Here is a 19,352-nt window from a genome sequence, read left to right as displayed (position 1 = left end):
AGGGAGGAAGGATGGTTGTGGACTGTGTTGTGAAGGAAGGGAGAGGTGTGGTGAGGAAAGGAGGAGGGTTGTGGACGTTGAGGTGAGGGAGGGTGAGAGGGTTGTAGACTGTGTGTTCAAGGAGGAGGAGGAGGAGGAGGAGGGGGAAGTTGCGACACTCGAGTGTCATGCAACATGCTTAAGAGACGTCATGCACTACACCCACGTCGAACCCCCAAAAGGTTACTCTATGGTTGATACGTGGCACAGCGGGTGGGTGTACACCTACACAGACACCAACTTACACAGTTATGGGCATGGTTTTGTCTCACGTTCCTTTCAAACGCTCAAACGTTTCAAACGCTCCTTCACGTTCAAACGCTCCATAATGTTTGCAATATGGAACATTTCATTTTTCTTTTTCTATTTGAGTCATATTGGTTTTCATGGCATGGAAGGACATCCCAAGAGGCGTTTGAACTCACTGATCCCAGGCCAGAGTGGCGGTGGACAGTGCCCCTCGACTGGTAGTTAGGTGGCCAGGTGTTATGGCCGTTGATAACCCCTAAACGACCCTGATAAGGTAGATTGGGCTTTTCGGCTGGTGAGTGAGGTCTCCAAATGCCATGGGTTAAGGGTCACTGTCGTTACGACTGGAGATGAATGGTGACTGTTCGTTGTTATGCTCCGCTCCAGCAGCTATTGTGAGTGAGAGGCAGCAGGTCCTCCAGCACCCACTGTGAGAGAGAGGCAGGTCCTCCAGCACCCACTGTGAGAGAGAGGCAGGTCCTCCAGCACCCACTGTGAGAGGCAGCAGGTCCCCCAGCACCGACTGTGAGAGGCAGCAGCTTCCTCCGTAAATCAAGATGGAGGGGATGGGGACCAGTTCAGTACCCCTAGGGGACACTGGGTTACCCCTGGGAACACAAGGCCATCCTGGGAACTCAAAACAACTCCATTATTTTTTTTCTCTTTTTTCTTTTTACGGAATGTCTGTCTTAAAGGACATTGGTCATACGGACCCAGGGGGAAGGGAACTTAACAGTCCATGACACCGCCGGGAGTGTCATGCAGTCGTCAAGATCCCTTCCGAGGTTGCGGGCCAATCATGCGTCATGCGGTTCTCTACCGTCACCCACGGCAGAGATCCAGGGGAGGAAGGTGAGGTGGGGGAAACTACCAACCACCCCCCGGCCTCACGTCCGTCACGCGCAGCAACACCACCCACCTCTCCCTCCCGCCACGCACACGCGAGTGCGTCGCAACGCCAGAGTGCGCTGAAGGTCTCGCACTCCCGCTAGAGACAGACAGGCTGAGTCTGTGGTCAGCAAGTGTCTTATGGTTTCTAGGGCTGTGGTCTCTCATGGTCTCTAGGGCCGTGGTCTCTCATGGTCTTTAGGGTAGTGGTTCGTAGATTTCTAAACCCCAGCATTACCTCAGGTTATCTGTAAGATTCTGTATCCCTGTGAGAAGTGACATATATATATATATATATATATATATATATATATATATATATATATATATATATATATATATATATATATATATATCATCCTGTTTACCAATGGTACATCTTAATCTATTAATGTAATGTACAGTACTTTGGCGTTTCTGGTGTATATAATAACTTTATTCCATTCTCAATAATCAATTAATCTCTGAATATTGCTCAAATACCTAAAGATTACTTACTTATATGGTAATATTCATCTCCTTACATTTTCTTATTACGAATTTCACACCATTTGTGTTCGCGTAGACCCCATCTCGTTTTCTGTTGTAATAGCGACGTCATCAGATAATGTTATCTCTTTCATCTTCTCCGAGACATAGTTCTCTGTCGGCCATCTATCCACCTATATGTAAATAGATAGCTTGGGATAGACATATGAAAAGATAGATGAATAGATCTATGCAGAATACGATCATTATTTGCTCTCTCATTTCCTTTAAATTAAATCTTGATTTGAATGCATTAGGAAAACTTCTGCGACGTTCCCAAGGTTGAAAAAAAAAATTTTGAATCCTTCCTACAGTACACGAACGGCAGGTGGATACCCACACGTCCACGAAAAGGCATCTGCCAGTGCAGAAATAATCGTAGACTCGCTCCCGTAACCTGATTGGTTGAGAGAACCCAGCCCCCACATTTTGACTCTGATTGGATGATACGATTACACGATATTGGGGCCTTTGTCGTGTTGTGTATACGAGTTGATTTCTAGGCTAACAAGGGTTATTATAAGCAGCCACGGTTTCGCAAAGGTTGTATTGGAAATGTGTCCGCGCCATACTTCGTGGTATGAGGCCAGAAACACGAGTATATTTGACGTACTATCCACAACTGTTGTGGCGTTGTGCTGTCATGACATGGTCTTGGACTAAAACATCACAAAAAAATATAACAGAAGATGAAGGGTTGTTCCTAAGACACAACAGGAACTCACAACTGGGTCTAAAACCTGGTCTCTTCCATCGACAACTGGTTTAAGATATAACACAACAAAGGGAATAAACCTCTGGTTAAACCAATATCTGGTTACAACAATCACTGGTTAAACCAACCACCGTTTAAACCAACCAGTGGTTAAACCAACCAGTAAAATCAACCAGTACTTAAACCAACCAGTAGTTAAACCAACCAGTTGTTAAACCAACCAGTAGTTAAACCAACCAGTAGTTTACCCAACCAGTAGTTAAACCAACAGTTTTTCAAACAGACCAGTGCTTAAACCCGCCGCTTGTTCCAACCAACTACCATTTCAACCACCATCCCACTAAACCAACCTCAGTCTAAACCACCCACCAGCGGGTTGAGCAGCGCCGGGGTTGTGAGAGAGGAGGAGGAGGAGGAGGAGAGGTTGTGTGAGAGGTTTGTGAGTCAGGAGGTGGTTTTTTTTTTTTTGAGACAGACGATGAAGACAGCGCGTCTGACAGAAGACAGGAAAAACTGGAGTTTAATTAGTTTGCCCTGGAAAAAAGAATTGTATATATATATATATCATTTTTTCGGAGGATGGGTACTGGAATGGAGGTAGAGATGTGTGTGTGTGTGTGTGTGTGTGTGTGTGTGTGTGTGTGTGTGTGTGTGTGTGTATCTTTATTCATTTATTCATTTTATCTTTTCATTAGCGAACACCACTCCAGACACCCGACACTGGCTCTATCTTTAGCTCTGTGTCGCATGTCCAGCTTATCTGACCTTCCCACCTTGAGCCAGACACCAGCTTGGCGTCGGAGACTTTAGCTGTGGATTTTGAGTTCCCCTCCCTTGCCAGAGACCACTAGACGCTCCTTGATTATATTCTGTGAGTCCACAGACGCCCCAGTGGGGCACTGGGTCTCAAAATCTTTTGACTCACAAATTGCTCAAGAATGTATCCACAACGATTACATTGTATACAACGATTACATTAACGTGTTATGAATTACTTAACAATCAATTACACACACACACACACACACACACACACACACACACACACACACACACACACACACACAGGACAGAAGATGCATTTCGAACTTGGTAGCAACAGTGGTTGATGCGTATAACAAAGGCTATATAACGAACTGTCTACAATAGTTCAGGTATCTGAGGGTGATTAACACTGTTAATGATGAATTGCTTGAGGGGAGGGATCTGCACGTGGTCTACATGGGGTAGGATAAGAGCCATTCCACGTTTTCTTTCATGGCATGTTCGGAACACGTTCCCCCCGCACGGTGCATGACCGCGTTGTAAGGTTAAGCCACACTACTGTGTTGCGGGGTCACAACACACACAACGGTGTTGTAAGCTCACATCAAAAGGAGAGCCGGTGTGATTCCCCCTTCGTTAATTGTTGAGGTTTTTGCAATACCTCATTTCTTGATAAGCTGTTATGGATCATACGGATTATATGATTGAGTCGACTTATTATACACACACACACACACACACACACACACACACACACACACACATATACACGTACATCTGCCTGTGTATGTGTGTGTGTGTGTGTGTGTGTGTGTGTGTGTGTGTATGTCTAATTCTTTAGCAAGGGAGGCGTACATGATTACCTCTGGACCCGGTAAAGAGATAAAACATATATACAGACAAAGCCCAAAGGAGAAAAGAAATATGTAAAGCCAGGGAAATTTCGCATATAGATACGTAGATGTGTGTCTGTGTGTGAGAGAGAGAGAGAGAGAGAGAGAGAGAGAGAGAGAGAGAGAGAGAGAGAGAGAGAGAGACTGGGCTAGGCAGGAGGAACAGAGAGAGAGAGAGAGAGAGAGAGAGAGAGAGAGAGAGAGAGAGAGAGAGAGGGAGCCCGTGTGCCCTGAACATAAACAGAGGCTGTGTTACACTGGCAGCCAACGTTTTCCTGTCATATTTAAGCTCCCACTGACTCAGTTCCGTGTTGCCTGTCGCCCAGCCTTCCCGTCAGGCTTCTGCACTTTCCCTGTGACACACACACACACACACACACACACACCACACACACACACATGTATATATATATATATATATATACGTGTGTGAGTGAGTGTTTGTGTGTGTGTGTAACAGGGAGGGAGTTTTACACTCGTGTTGCCTCGTCTCTTACCCTTGTATATATGTACCAAGTCTTTACACATATGTGTGTGTATACACACACACACACACACACACACACACACACACACACACACACACACACACACACAGGAGAAAGAGGAGGAGGAGAAGAAGTAGGAGGTGGACAAAATGGAAATTTAGCGATAAGAGCTGGGTGTTAGAAGGGCAATAAATAAACCTGCTCAGATATACAGGATAGCCGGGACTCATCGGCCAAACATATCTGGTCCGTCGTGGAAAAATCTGGGGTGTTGAGATGAGCGATAACAGGGAGGCTTTATCTTCCAAAGTGGGGAAAGCCTTTGGCTCTGGTCTTTCCAAAAGTGTTGTAGCTGAATCATACGTTATAAATTCCAGAACCTGAAACGAACAGAGCGAACCTCTTGATTCTTCAAGAAAGCGGGAAACGTATTTAGATAAGTTTTCGAGGATGGGGGAAAAGAAAACGGCAATTGTGAGAATTAAGCAAAGGAAGAATAAGACGTTTCAGAGGACTGGAACCTCTTCTGTGGCGCGTGGCTTTAAGAACAAGCGGGAGAACACAACCCCCAAATTAGGGGCTTTCTCAGGATCAAGGTGTCGCGAGAGGGGAGGCGAAAAGAACATTTAGAGACGTTACATCTAGAGACGTTAGATTTAGAGATGTTAGATTTAGAGACGTTTGATTTAGAGACGTTACATCTAGAGACGTTAGATTTAGAGATGTTAGATTTAGGGTTTTAGATAATAGTGGGTTTGGTGGAGGAGGAGGAGGTGGTGGGGGCGATGCGGGTTAAGGATGATAACAACTTGCCTGTATCTAGACAGTGGAAGTGAGGATGGTCTTCGATCCCTCAGCTGGAGGCCTGAAGGTGGTTCAAGAGGCACCCAAAGGGTGTGTGGACGGCTGGTATGGCTTCGTCAGGAGGGTCGTGGCTTCGTCAGGAGGGTCGTGGCTTCGTCAGGAGGGTCACAGCTTCGTCAGGAGGGTCATGGCTTCGTCAGGAGGGTCATGGCTTCGTTAGGAGGGTCGTGGCTTCGTCAGGCGGGTCACGGAGGGAAATTATCTATGACCTGAGGACCAGAGAGATTTAAAGGTGTTTCTTCACGAGATGTGTTGAGATGTTTCAAATTTTGTTCAGGGTTTATGATGGACTTTGTGTGGTTTATTGGTGGTGTGTGTGTGTGTGTGTGTGTGTATGTGTGTGTATGTGTGTGTGTGTGTGTGTGTGTGTATGTGTGTGTGTGTGTGTGTGTGTGTGTATGTGTGTGTGTGTGTGTGTGTGTGTGTGTGTATGTGTGTGTGTGTCTTGGGGTCAATATTTCAGTGTCTGTACCTCTTCTCGTTTGCGTTCCGTGGCTGTCTGTGGCCACAGAATGAGAGTAAAGGTTGTGTCTGTGAGGGACAGAATGGGTTAGCAAGGTTGTGTGTCTATGAGGGACAGAATAACAAGTCAAAATTCCCACAACCTGGTGAAGTATTTGCAGTTTTTGGTAGTATGATTCTAATCCCTCTCTGGCCAGATTGTACACATAGAGAGAAGGGGTCGCACGAAATCTGTCCAAATCGGCCGAAATCTGTCATGTCGGCCAGGCGACAGGAGTGGACAGGTGACGGGCTATACAGACAAGGCAATCCGCAGATGGTGCGAGGGTTGGACAGACAGCTGGTGTCCAGCCTTGTGTCAGGGGCGTGAGGAGAGGTCAGGGGGTGTGTGTCTGCCCTGATCTCTAGGACGGTGTGGTGAATACGAGGTGTCATTGGCCAGAGGTCGTTTGGTCTTTGAGGTCATTGTTAGTGGAGGTTGTTGGCAGTTAAAGTCATCATTGAATCCATTTCTTCATGATCTTTATGAGAGAAACTACCCAGTTCGCTCGTTAGACAAGGAGAGAGAGAGAGAGAGAGAGAGAGAGAGAGAGAGAGAGAGAGAGAGAGAGAGAGAGAGAGAGAGACAGAGAGACAGAGAGAGAGAGAGACAGAGACCTTTCACTCTCCCTGCCTCTCTCACCCACTCTCCCTGCCTCTCTCACCCACTCTCCCTGCCTCTCTCACCCACTCTCCTCGTCCCTTTCCACTTATTCCATTAAGTCCCTCCCCTCCCCCTTTTTTCCCCTCCTCTCCCTCCCTACTCCCTCCTGGCTTCTCCCTCTCCCCTGGGTCTGTTTTCCCCCTCCCTCTCTCTAACCATTTCCCCCCCTGTCTATCTCCCCTGGTGTCCAACCCCCGGACCCCCCGATGCATCAGATGGTTTTCGAGTCTCTGCATTAAGTATGGAGTATACAGCCCTACAGCGATGTATGGCCACCTGTTCATTAAAGGACGCTGTGTATTATGTATCGGTGTACTGCTGGACCACCCTCCACCCGCAGCATACACCGCCATACGCAATTCATACGTAGTTATACATACGCATATATACGTATACGCATATATAGGTATATACATTTTCAAGAGACGGGGCAATGTGTGTGCTAAATTCTTTCTCTCCGTAGCTCACAAATTGTACTCGTATACTTAAATGTAATCTTGTCAATGATTACATATATATTTTATTGCTTAGATTGTAGGTAAATGAATGAATAGCTCATTTGCATATAGCCACTCCCTAACTGTCATGCATAAGTTTCCGGAAACAGAGCTTACCATCCATAGCCATGCTCCATAGACCACCCCATCGTTTATCTTGACCGCTTCATGTGTCCTGGTTCAGCCCACTGGCAGCACGTCACTCCCCGTATACCACATCGATCCAGATCATTCCATCCTGTGCGTACCTCTCGCCTTCATGAATTTTAAAGCCTCTGTATTTCAGAGCCTCCTTCACTCTACCCTTCTTCTTGCTCATGCCCCCGCCCCCACTCACCCCTCTCTCCCTGTCTCCCTTCACTGCAAACACATAGATCCTCCTTGTCAACCTCTCTTCGCTCATCCTCTCCATTTGCCCATTACCACTTCAGCACACCCGGGTCAGCTCCCTCAGATAGACTGTACCAAGTACCACACCCTCTCTGTTTTATAGTCATACCTTCCATGATCGAACCTTCCTCACGCGCCACGTATTGCCCTAACACACAACTATCCTCTTCCTCCTCCTGTTGTCGTCTGAGCCATGCATTCGCACAACCCACGTCGGAACTACTATACCACAAAACAGACCAGTCTTTGATCCCTATCAGACACCGACCTCTTCGACCACACACTCCTTAAAGCACTTGGGGACCTTATACCACCCTCCCCCTTTTCCATTCCAACCCCGTGACTCCCTTTTCAGTCCTCAAGGTTCCATCCCCTATCACATCCACTTCTCAAGCACTCCACTCCCTGTCCAGGTCCCCCCAAATTCAAACACAGTCTCGCCGACCTGCTCAGAAACATGCATGCACGACCGTGCATAATCACAGACCTGCCCCCTCTCTCTACACCTACTGGACTCAGGCACCAGCTACCTCCACTCGTCATTGCAAACAGCTGTAAGACCTGACCCATTTAAGATAGTGTCCATTTTCGCATTTCCTCCCCATTTTCACTTTCGTATATTTCTGACCATATGGGTACGTAGATATGTATATCATTTTTCACTCTCGTATATTTCTAACCATATGGGCATATATATATATATATATATATATATATATATATATATATATATATATATATATATATATATATATATATATATATGTATATCCTTTGTTGACTGGCCTGTAAGTGGACTTCTGTCCGTAACTGGTGCCCACGACGTAGCTATGAAATGACCAGTCATACGCATTTAGAATACCATTTATGATACGCGTTATTCTATGTTCCCATTCGTTATACTTATCGGATGCTCATACGCACAGTCATACACCATCATACGGGATCATACACTTTCAGGATTATGATTGGTGTTGGCTTAATAGATATTAAACAAACCCATATCCAATAGGTAAATTATTGTCCATCTTTATCATTATCATTTACGGTAACTGACTTTATCTCTGATGATATTGGAAAAATTTTAAGGACCAATTATAACTCTAGATTATTCTAGATTTCCAGAGCTTTTGACACGTTCCCTCTTTTCCAATCAATCTGAAACTCTTCCAGCTCGAGATATATAGATAGCTATATATTTTCAAATAGCTTGAATTCAAATTAAATATATATATCTAAACTACTTATTGCCATGAAGCTCCCATTGGCAGTCAGCTATAGATCAAGCGATCCTGTGATCAAATACGGCCACCTGATTGCAGAAACCAGGTCTGAGCTGGGCAAAGCAGCTTGGGGGGGTGTTAAGGCCTTCATTAGCATCATCTACTATACATCGTGTAGTCTATGATGGCAGGCAGCTCAGGGAAATGTGACTCAGTACTTAACTTTGCCGCCGCCAATGGAGACGTCCTCGTATCGGGGAGGAGGAGGAGGAGGAGGAGGGGATTGATCACGGCTCCTACGAAAGGATTAAGGATCTTAGCGAGACGTACCGCAGAGCGGGCGCATGGCCCCATGACGTGGACTGTCATGCCTCAACTAGAAACAAGGTCACGCCTTGGTTTGAGGTCACGCCTTGGTCTACAAGATCGACAGACTCACGTATCTAGAACATTCGTAGCGTCTTAGAGTGAGTGAGTGAGTGAGTGGGTGAGTGAGTGAGTGAGTCATGGGACAGGAAAAGAGGGAAGGGAATGGCGGCGCGCCCTCTTGTGTCTGGCCGTGGAGCCATGCTGGATGTAGCAGACGGACGGGAAGGATCCCAGATGGAACGATAAGGGGGCGTGGTGTGCTTGGCCTCTGATTGGTGTCGCTGGATGGGAGGTGCAGGTCCTTAATTGGTTGTTGGAGTGGGGAAGGGTGATTTTCAATTGGCTCTGCACTCATCGAATGATTGTGTCCAGTTACCGGATATATATATATATATATATATATATATATATATATATATATATATATATATATATATATATATATATATATTTTTTTTTTTTTTTTTTATCTTTTCTTTCAAACTATTTGCCATTTCCCGCGTTAGCGAGGTAGCGTTAAGAACAGAGGACTGGGCCTTTGAGGGAATATCCTCACCTGGCCCACTTCTCTGTTCCTTCTTTTGGAAAACTAAAAAAAAAAATGATGAGAGGGGAGGATTTCCAGCCCCCCGCTCCCTCCCCTTTTAGTCGCTTTCTACGACACGCAGGGAATACGTGGGAAGTATTCTTTCTCCCCTATCCCCAGGGATATATATATATATATATATATATATATATATATATATATATATATATATATATATATATAGATATAGATATATAGATAGATAGATAGATAATGTATTGTGGAAGATAATTGCCGCAGACATGATTACCTTCATAACAAGCGCCTGTGCCCTGCGCTTGTTTAACTCAATATTCAAATTCAGTTTATCGAAAACATCACAGAACTAAATCCACATAACCTTCACGGTACGAATATGGCCTCCTCAAATCTACGTACGTACCCGGAACGAGAATCTACAGTATAACGAAGTGGGTAAGAGGGCGAACGAGTGGTGGTTCATCTGTTATAGGTAGCTGGGCAAACGGAATGCGCCAGCTTGCCGCTAGAGGGCCAAGTGTCGCCCTCCAGGGCGCAGATTTGGCGCGAGGTTCAGTTGGCGGTTGGCTGTCGTTGGGTGAGGGTGACGTCCCGTCCGTCTGTCTGTCCGTGTGTCAGTGACAGTAGTGTAGTGTATTAAGAACCCCCACGCCACCCCCGAGGGAGCCTTTTTTTAAAACCCCGTCTTGTGGAACCAGGACAAGCGTGCTAACAACACCAAGATGACAATGATGATCAAGGGACTGGTTCTTACCCTGCTAATTACCACAGGTAATTCAATTACTGTAGTTATTTAAGAAAAAAGAAGAATCTCTCTGGTCTTTAAATGTGATTGCGTTCTGCTACATTTAAAGTAATCATTATACAGGGAATCTAATTACTTTAGTTATTAAGAAAAACTCCTTCTGGTCTTTAAATGTGATTTCGTTCTAATAGTATTTAAAGTAATTATTGTACAGGTAATTTAATTACTTTGGTTATTTAAAACATATTTGGCCTTTATATGTAATTTCGTTCTATCAATTTAAAGTAATTATCATACAGGTGATTTAATCAATTATTTGAAAATCCCTCTGGTCTTTATATGTGATTTCGTTCAGCAACAATTCAAAGTAATTATTGTACAGGTAATTTGATTACTTTAGTTATTTAAAACTGCTCTGGTCTTTATATGTGATTTCGTTCAGCAACAATTTAAAGTAATTATTGTACAGGTAATTTGATTACTTTAGTTATTTAAAACTGCTCTGGTCTTTATATGTGATTTCGTTCAGCAACAATTTAAAGTAATTATTGCTGTTTTTTCATCTATTCTTTTTTTTTTTGAGGATTTATATCGTTCGGAAAACATAAATGTAATTTGATTATCATAACTGGAGCGTGAGAAGAATTTTTTTTTCCTATTTTTTCTTCTTTAACTTAGAAGCGAATGGTTGTGGGTATGTAAATAAAGGGATGTTTTGAGGCTACCCGCTGGCCTTAAGGGGAAGGGGGAGGGAATGTTTAAGTGGGTGAATTAGATCTTTTTTCGACGTGTGAAAAGAGACATTTACTGGTACTGGTTTATCGATGGGGTATGCTCGTCAAAGGACTGACTTTTAAAGGAGGCCGCCTTTCCCCTGCTACGGGAAGGAGCGCAGCCTCGGGGTGGGTTTGAGTTCGCAGTTGCCACACTGTACAGTGACGTCCAGCGTCACACTCAAAGCCCATTTTTTTTTATAAGTGGTCCTTCTCCAAGTTACTGCTCGAGTGAGGCTTAATATCGACGAAATGTATGAGAAAGTCCTGTTAAGAACGCCAAGCGTCAGAGGAGTCTGTCCTCACCCTGCTACTGTGTGTAGCGCAGCTTTTGAAGCTGCAGAACCCCTCAGGTAACAGGTCCTTGGGTTCGATATATATATATATATATATATATATATATATATATATATATATATATATATATATATATATATATAGATAGATAGATAGATATAGATAGGTAGATGGATAGATAGATAGGTGGATAGATAGACAGATAGATAGGTGCATAGATAGATATACATAGATAGATATACTCGTTTGAATTTTCGCAAATGTAATCATACCTCGAAGGCTTGAGAAGAGTCGTGTGTTCAGTGATCTGTGCATTCCCCATTTTCTTTTTTCCCTGTCTATCGTTCTGAAAGGAATTCGATGAGGATGATTCAATCTATTTCGTTACAAGAGCAGAAATGTTGTTATCGGATCAAATGATTTAGAACACACACACACACACACACACACATATATATATATATATATACACCTTGACATATTGGGTGGACATAATTTTTTTTCTATATAAATCTTTAATCTTTGGATGTATTTGGATTAAATCTGGCTTACGTAGTGATATGGGTTTGATGGAGGAGGATGGGGGGACGAGTCCATATCGCGTTTTCTATAAAGGTATACATATATATATATGTAAATTTCATTTGAATGTATTTAAAGCCAGGTGACCACACCCACCTCCGTTTTCTCCCAGCACCTTCGCGCATGCTTGAAGATTACAAGGTAGAGTGTTAGCACACTGTTTGAATAGGTTTCATGTAACAGAATTCGTTTTACGTGTTCCTTCTACACATATTTTTTGCTTTTGATCCCGTGCCGCTGCGACAGAAGCCTTGATGTGTATTCGTTCTCTCTCTCTCTCTCTCTCTCTCTCTCTCTCTCTCTCTCTCTCTCTCTCTCTCTCTCTCTCTCTCTCTCTCTCTCACATTAAACACTGAGCACAAGTGCAAGACATTCTCCATCTATCATTTTTTTTTGGGGGGGAGGGTGTGGGGGGGTGTACCGGAATGGGGCTAGGTGTAGGGGTTTGGGGGGGGTTGTAGTGGCTGGGGGGTTGGGGGAGGGAAGGTCACATTTGCATACAGTCTCGTCTCACGTCATATGTTTTAGTGGCGTGTTCGATGTGTCTTCACTGGAGGGGAAATCGGTTCTCTCAATGTCTCACAAGTGTGAGGGAATTGAACGTATCGCCAGAGTGTTTGAACTTCTGTTTGTGTTGATTGTGTGTGTGTGTGTGTGGGTGGATGATTTGAACCCCTTTTTTTTATACGGGATTTGATCTTGTATTTCAGTCGCCCTTCGATCAAGTTGATATAGGAGTCATAGGCGTGGGAATGGCATGGTCGCCGGGGGGGAAAAAATGCTATTATGGTATTATTATTATTATTATCACACGGAAGATGATGACAGACCGACCGATCGACTCTTTTAAAATTCACAACCTCATCCTTCCCAGCTGCGGGATTCGAGTCTTGATGGATACACACACACACACACACACACACACACACACACACACTGGGACATGCACACACACGAGGTAAACTTAGGCAGGGTCGCCCACTTTTTACCTTCCCTCCCCCGGGATAATCTTACCCTAAGCTGGTAATAGTGTTGACCGCCGAGCTTTCTGTACTACCGGGCGTCATTTGTGGCAGATAGGCGTGTGGTGTGGGGGTCGGGGGAGGCGTGTGTGGGCGTGGGGTGTGTGTGTGTGTGTGTGTGTGTGTACTTCATGGATCGTATTTCACACAGATATTAAGAGAAAGCTTCATTTTTCCCCCAACTGATTTTACTCCCCCTTCTCTCGCCACCTTACCACACTCGTTCCTGTATATATAGACACGGCCTTCTCCTGTCGTGTACGGAAATAGATTCTAGAATCTATTTCAGTTTTGAAAGAGGTATCTTTCACAGTTGGGTCATGACAGTGTTACAATGACTGACGAGGGGGAAGACCAGCTCCCATTTTCCTTACTGCACAGCTTATCGTCTTTACCGTGTTATAACCTCCACCAGAGCTCGCTTTTTGCCACACACACTGCACCGCCACCACCACAGCTCACATCTACCCCCACCACCACCACTACCACAGCTCACATCTACCCCACCACCACCACAGCTCACATCTACCCCTACCACCACCACTACCACAGCTCACATTTAACCCCACCACCACAGCAGCTCACATCTACCACACCACCACCACAGCTCGCCTCCACCACACTACCACCACAGCTCACATCTACCACCACCATCACTACCACAGCGTACATCTACCACACCACCACCACAACTCGCCTCTACCACACTACTACCACAGCTTACATCTACCACCACCACCACCACCACAGCTCGTCTCTACCACACAACCACCACAGTTCACATCTACCACCACCATCACTACCACAGCTCACATCTACCCCACCACCACCACAGCTCACATCTACCCCCACCACCACCACTACCACAGCTCACATCTACCCCACCACCACCACAGCTCACATCTACCCCCACCACCACCACTACCACAGCTCACATCTACCCCACCACCACCACAGCTCACATCTACCACCACCACTATCACAGCTCACATCTACGACCACCACCACCACCGTCACGTCTCGTCTCTACCACACTGCCACCACAGAGCTCCACCACATCTCTCAACCTAGATTGTAATAAAGCCTCGTGATCCCCCAGAGGGAGATAAAAGCTGGGGAGGGGGGTCGTGTTTTCCAGGGAGAGGGGGGTAATAGTAGTTTAGGGAGGAGGTAAGGGGTAGTAGCCAGGGTAGAAGAAGGATAGGTAGTGGCAGTAGCCAGGGGTAGTAGAAGGTAGTAGCCAGGGGTAGTAGTAGGTAGTAGCCAGGGTTAGTAGAGGGTAGTAGCCAGGGGTGGTAGTAGGTAGTAGCCAGGGTTAGTAGAGGGTAGTAGCCAGGGGTAGTAGTAGGTAGTAGCCAGGGGTAGTAGTAGGTAGTAGCCAGGATTAGTAGAAGGTAGTAGCCAGGGGTAGTAGTAGGTAGTAGCCAGGGGTAGTAGTAGGTAGTAGCCAGGGGTAGTAGAAGGTAGTAGCCAGGGGTAGTAGTAGGTAGTAGCCAGGGGTAGTAGTAGATAGTAGCCAGGGGTAGTAGAAGGTAGTAGCCAGGGTTAGAGGTAGTAGTAGGAAGTACCCATGGGTAGTAGAAGGTAGTAGCCAGGGGTAGTAGTAAATAGTGGCCAGGGGTAGTAGAGTAAGGGTAGGCAGGTAGTGGCAGTAGGACGAACAATAGTGGGCACATTGGTGGAATCTCGCATGTCGTGTGGTGGCCATCGTAAACTTTGTTGGCCTTGCTTCACCTCGCATGGGAATTTCTTATTTATTGAAGGTGGCCGACGGGAGCGGCCCAGCTGACCCTACACACACACACACATACACACACACACACACACACCTACCTGGCCGGAGCTTTGTGTATATGTGTGTACACATCAAGGTAAAAGACATGGTACATGTATGTATACAGTGTTAAGAGATGGGGCAACGCGAGAGTAAAAAACTCTCTCTCTCTCTCTCTCTCACACACACACACACACACACACACACACACACACACACACACACACACACACACACACACACACACACCCCCGTCTTGCCCTGTGCAAATAGAAAGGTGTGTGTGTGTGGATAAGAAAATAAAAGTACGAGATATGTACACGTCTGGGACACTTGCAACACTGCAGGTTGCACGTAAGCGTGAGGTTACATTTGCATAAAGAGAGTTGCAAAGGAAGGAAGATGATGAGGGAGGGAAGATGATGGTGTTGGCGTAAGGAAAAGGAAGGAGAGGTTGTGGCAAGTGAGAAGAAAATGTGTTGAGGGTTATGTCTTTACTATACAGCCTTTGACACACACACACACACACACACACACACACACACACACACACACACACACACACACAAATGTATATTAGGTTCGACTTGTTGTCAATGGACTGAACCAGGGCATGTGAAACTTCTGATGTAAAATATGGAGAGGTCTGTTGGGGGCCGGGATGTGGTGGATAGGGAGCTGTGGTTTCGGTGCATTACACATGACAGCTAGAGAATGAATGTGTGCGGATGCGTGCGCGCGGCCTTCCTTCGTCTGTTCCTGGCGCTACCTCTTCAACACTGGAAACAGCGATCATATATATATATATATATATATATATATATATATATAAGGGTCGTACCGTCGTTCTCAAGGGCCGTACCGTCGTGCTCAAGGGTCGTATACCGTCGTGGTCAAGGGTCGTATACCGTCGTGGTCAAGGGTCGTACCGTCGTGCTCAAGGGCCGTACCGTCGCGCTCAACAAGCCTAAAACTATATAACATCGACTCGCAAATCAATATAGAATTTCTCATTGATTGCTATTCCATCAATTTCCAACCCATTTGGATCCGAATATGGAAGAAAAATGAAATCGTAATACCTATTTCAAAGACCCAAGGATCTAATGGGGGTAAAAGACTGTTTAAGGGTCTCTTGGAAATAGGCAATTCAAGAAATAATTCAACAGATGCCATATGTTTGCCAATCATATATTCGTGAGTCAGTGGACTGACTCACTTCAAAGTCGAGTGAGTGAGTGAGTCACTATAGGTAATGATGATTCGTGAGTTCCTTCTCCAAACCAGGAATCCAATCCAAAAAGCATTTTTTTTATTACATATATTTAAATTCCGATAAATTTAAGTTCCGGAGGTCACATCAGTTTCTTTTTTTTTTATTGTATGATTCAAAGTGCTTCGATATATATATATATATATATATATATATATATATATATATATATATATATATATATATATATATATAAGTCACGTGTTTACTAAATGGCGTCCTAGCTTCGTCTCTTCGATATATATCAACTGACTTATATTTCTCTCTTGTGTCTCCCCTGATGATGTGATCATTACACGAACGTGCACTTGGGAACTTTTCGTGTTTCATTTTCCCCGTGGACTCATAAGAATATATATATATATATATATATATATATATATATATATATATATATATATATATATATATATATATATCTTTTTCTTTTTTTCTTTTAAACTATTCGCCATTTCCCGCGTTAGCGAGGTAGCGTTAGGAACAGAGGACTGGGCCTTTTTTGGAATATCCTCACCTGACCCCCTCTGTTCCTTCTTTTGGAAAATTTAAAAAAAAAAGAGAGGGGAGGATTTCCAGCCCCCCGCTCCCTCCCCTTTTAGTCGCCTTCTACGACACGCAGGGAATACGTGGGAAGTATTCTTAATCCCCTATCCCCAGGGATAATCAGACCCCCCCCCCCCAACCACCCCCGTCACACACACACACACACACACACACACACACACACACCAACCTCGTCTTCAAAACACATCCAACAAAACGAAACAAAAAAGAACTTTAATGTATACATCTGTGTGTGTGTGTGTGTGTGTGTGTGTGTGTGTGTGTGTGTTTCCAAAAGCGGCAGAAATGAAAATAGAAACAGCTATTTTGAAAATCCTCTAGATTTTCGCATACATTAAATTTCTATAAATAGCCAGAGGGGGAATTGTGGTTTTCTTGGCATGAAGGCTTTTATTCACTGCATTTCATTTAATATAAAATATTTTTTCTATTAGGGAATATATATATATATATATATATATATATATATATATATATATATATATATATATATATATATATATATATATATATACTCCAAAACGGTGCTAAAGATAAAGTACCCGTTAACTTAGATACTCCACAACGGTGTCCAAAGAAAGGCCTACTTTCAAATGTCCAACGGCGTTGAAAAAAAACGGAATATTTGATCTATAATGTGATGGTCAAACTGCGCCGTGGAGTCTGGACAGCGGCGTTTTAAAAATAGAGACTATTGGCCGACTTGTATGCTCGAGAATAACGCTAAATTAAAGACACTACCAACTTAAACACGCTTGTAAAAATAACGCCAAAAATGAATATATTAAAAAAAAAAATGAGTCTTTCTCGCTCGGATATCATCATATTTTTTCCATATTGGTTCAATTTTGTTTTTCTTCAGTTCGTCCTCTTTTTTTGTCTTTTTTTTTTAACTAAGTATTCTGTTAGATGTTTTGTTGTGCGCTACACAAGGCTGCTTGAATCTAGCCCGAACGAACCTGGTGGATGTTTGATCTTGTCATCTTCCTTTGTGTGTTAGCAGAGACGGCACGACCAACTGGGGCCGTGCAGCCCCTGGCCCCTGGGGCCCTCCCCTGCCATGCAGCGTCTGGGGGCCCTCCCCTGCCATACAGCCCCTGGTAGGCCCTCCCCTGCCATACAGTCCTTGGTAGGCCCTCCCCTGCCGTACAGCCCCTGGTAGGCCCTCCCCTGCCATACAGTCCTTGGTAGGCCCTCCCCTGCCGTACAGCCTTTGGTAGGCCCTACCCTGCCGTGCAACCCCTGGGGCCCTTCCCTGCTGTACACCCCCTGGTATACCCTCCCCTGTCGTACACCCCGTGGTAGGCCCTCCCCCTGCCGTGCAGCCCCTGGCCCCTGCTTCAGGGTTCGGTCAACATCCTCGTACCTTGGAGTCAAGGGTAATAAGTTGTCATTCTCCGAAATTGGCTGTCGTATGCGCGGTAAAGATTATGCTTGTGGAAATGTAGGGAGGTTGTGGTATACACTCCCGCCTTCACTCGTGGTTACTTAAACTGGAAATATCACCTGGTGGTCTCTCTCTCTCTCTCTCTCTCTCTCTCTCTCTCTCTCTCTCTCTCTCTCTCTCTCTCTCTCTCTCTCGTGAATGTAACCCGTAAATGATTTTTTCTCTTCTACGTTCCGTTTTCGCTCATATAATCTACCGGTTTAGAATTATTTTTAAGTTTTTCTTTTCTCTCTCTCTGTTGTATTTGTATCGACCGTTGCTTACGAAGCAGTAAGGAATTGCACCGTAGATTTTGCGTTTATTCATATTTCTTCAATTTTCTGTCAAAATACAATAGAACAGTGAGAGAGAGAGAGAGAGAGAGAGAGAGAGAGAGAGAGAGAGAGAGAGAGAGAGAGAGAGAGAGAGAGAGAGAGTTTTCTGTCATGATTAATTATGTTCTCTTTATCTTCACTCATTATTTCACGGAGTGACCCTGTCCGTATATATTGGAAAGGATCATAATTGAGCGCATGATCGGGTATATTCCTATGAAACACGGTGAGTTCCCAAGTGCACTTTCGCGTAATAATCACATCATCAGGGGAGACACAACTGACATAACTGACTGTTATATTTCTCTCTTGTGTCTCCCCTGATGATGTGATTATTACACGAAATTGCACTTGGGAACTTATCGTGTTTCATCTCCCCGTGGACTCATAGGAATATATATATATATATATATAATAATATAATAATATATATTTTAATATATTATATATATATTATTATTAATGTATAATATATATGTATAATATTATAAAAAATATATATAATTATATATATATATATTAAAATATTATATTATATATATATGTATATATAATTATTTAATAATACATATATATTATGTAATATATATATATACATATAATTAATTAACATATATATATATATATAATTTTTTTTTTTTTTTTTTTTTTTTTTTTTTTTTTTTTTATACCTCGCGCTGTCTCCCGCTTGGCAGGTAGCGCAAAAAAAACAGCCAAAAAAAAGGGCCCAACCCCCCCCCATAACATGTCATACATAGGCCACACACGCAAATTCATACCTACACACTTTCCATTTTTTCCCCCGGGCGCTTCAATCCCTTGATTCATCCACTGACACACTAAACCCCGTATACCACATGCCCCAATTCATCTATTCCTTGCCCCCCCTTTTCCCCCCCTGCATGTTCAGGCCCCACCCCCAA

At 44.1% G+C, this 19,352-nt stretch overlaps 1 protein-coding gene across 2 annotated transcripts in view; it reads left to right on the top strand.

The window, feature by feature from the left end:
• Positions 1–10,212: 10,212 nt before the first annotated feature.
• LOC139764314 (protein amalgam-like) overlaps positions 10,213–19,352 on the top strand; it is a 464,651-nt gene continuing 455,511 nt past the window's right edge. Inside the window, exon 1 of one of the 2 annotated variants that reach the window (XM_071690806.1) lies at positions 10,213–10,409. In XM_071690806.1, coding sequence (XP_071546907.1) covers positions 10,361–10,409 — 49 coding nt within the window. In that variant the 5' untranslated portion in view covers positions 10,213–10,360. The remainder of the gene's footprint in view (positions 10,410–19,352) is intronic. The other variant, XM_071690804.1, reaches the window with a different exon arrangement.

This window comes from Panulirus ornatus, chromosome 49, assembly GCF_036320965.1.
Source record: "Panulirus ornatus isolate Po-2019 chromosome 49, ASM3632096v1, whole genome shotgun sequence".
Lineage (NCBI taxonomy): Eukaryota > Metazoa > Arthropoda > Malacostraca > Decapoda > Palinuridae > Panulirus > Panulirus ornatus.
The sequence above is the reverse complement of the archived record's forward strand: the minus strand, read 5'-3'. Positions and strand labels throughout refer to the sequence as shown.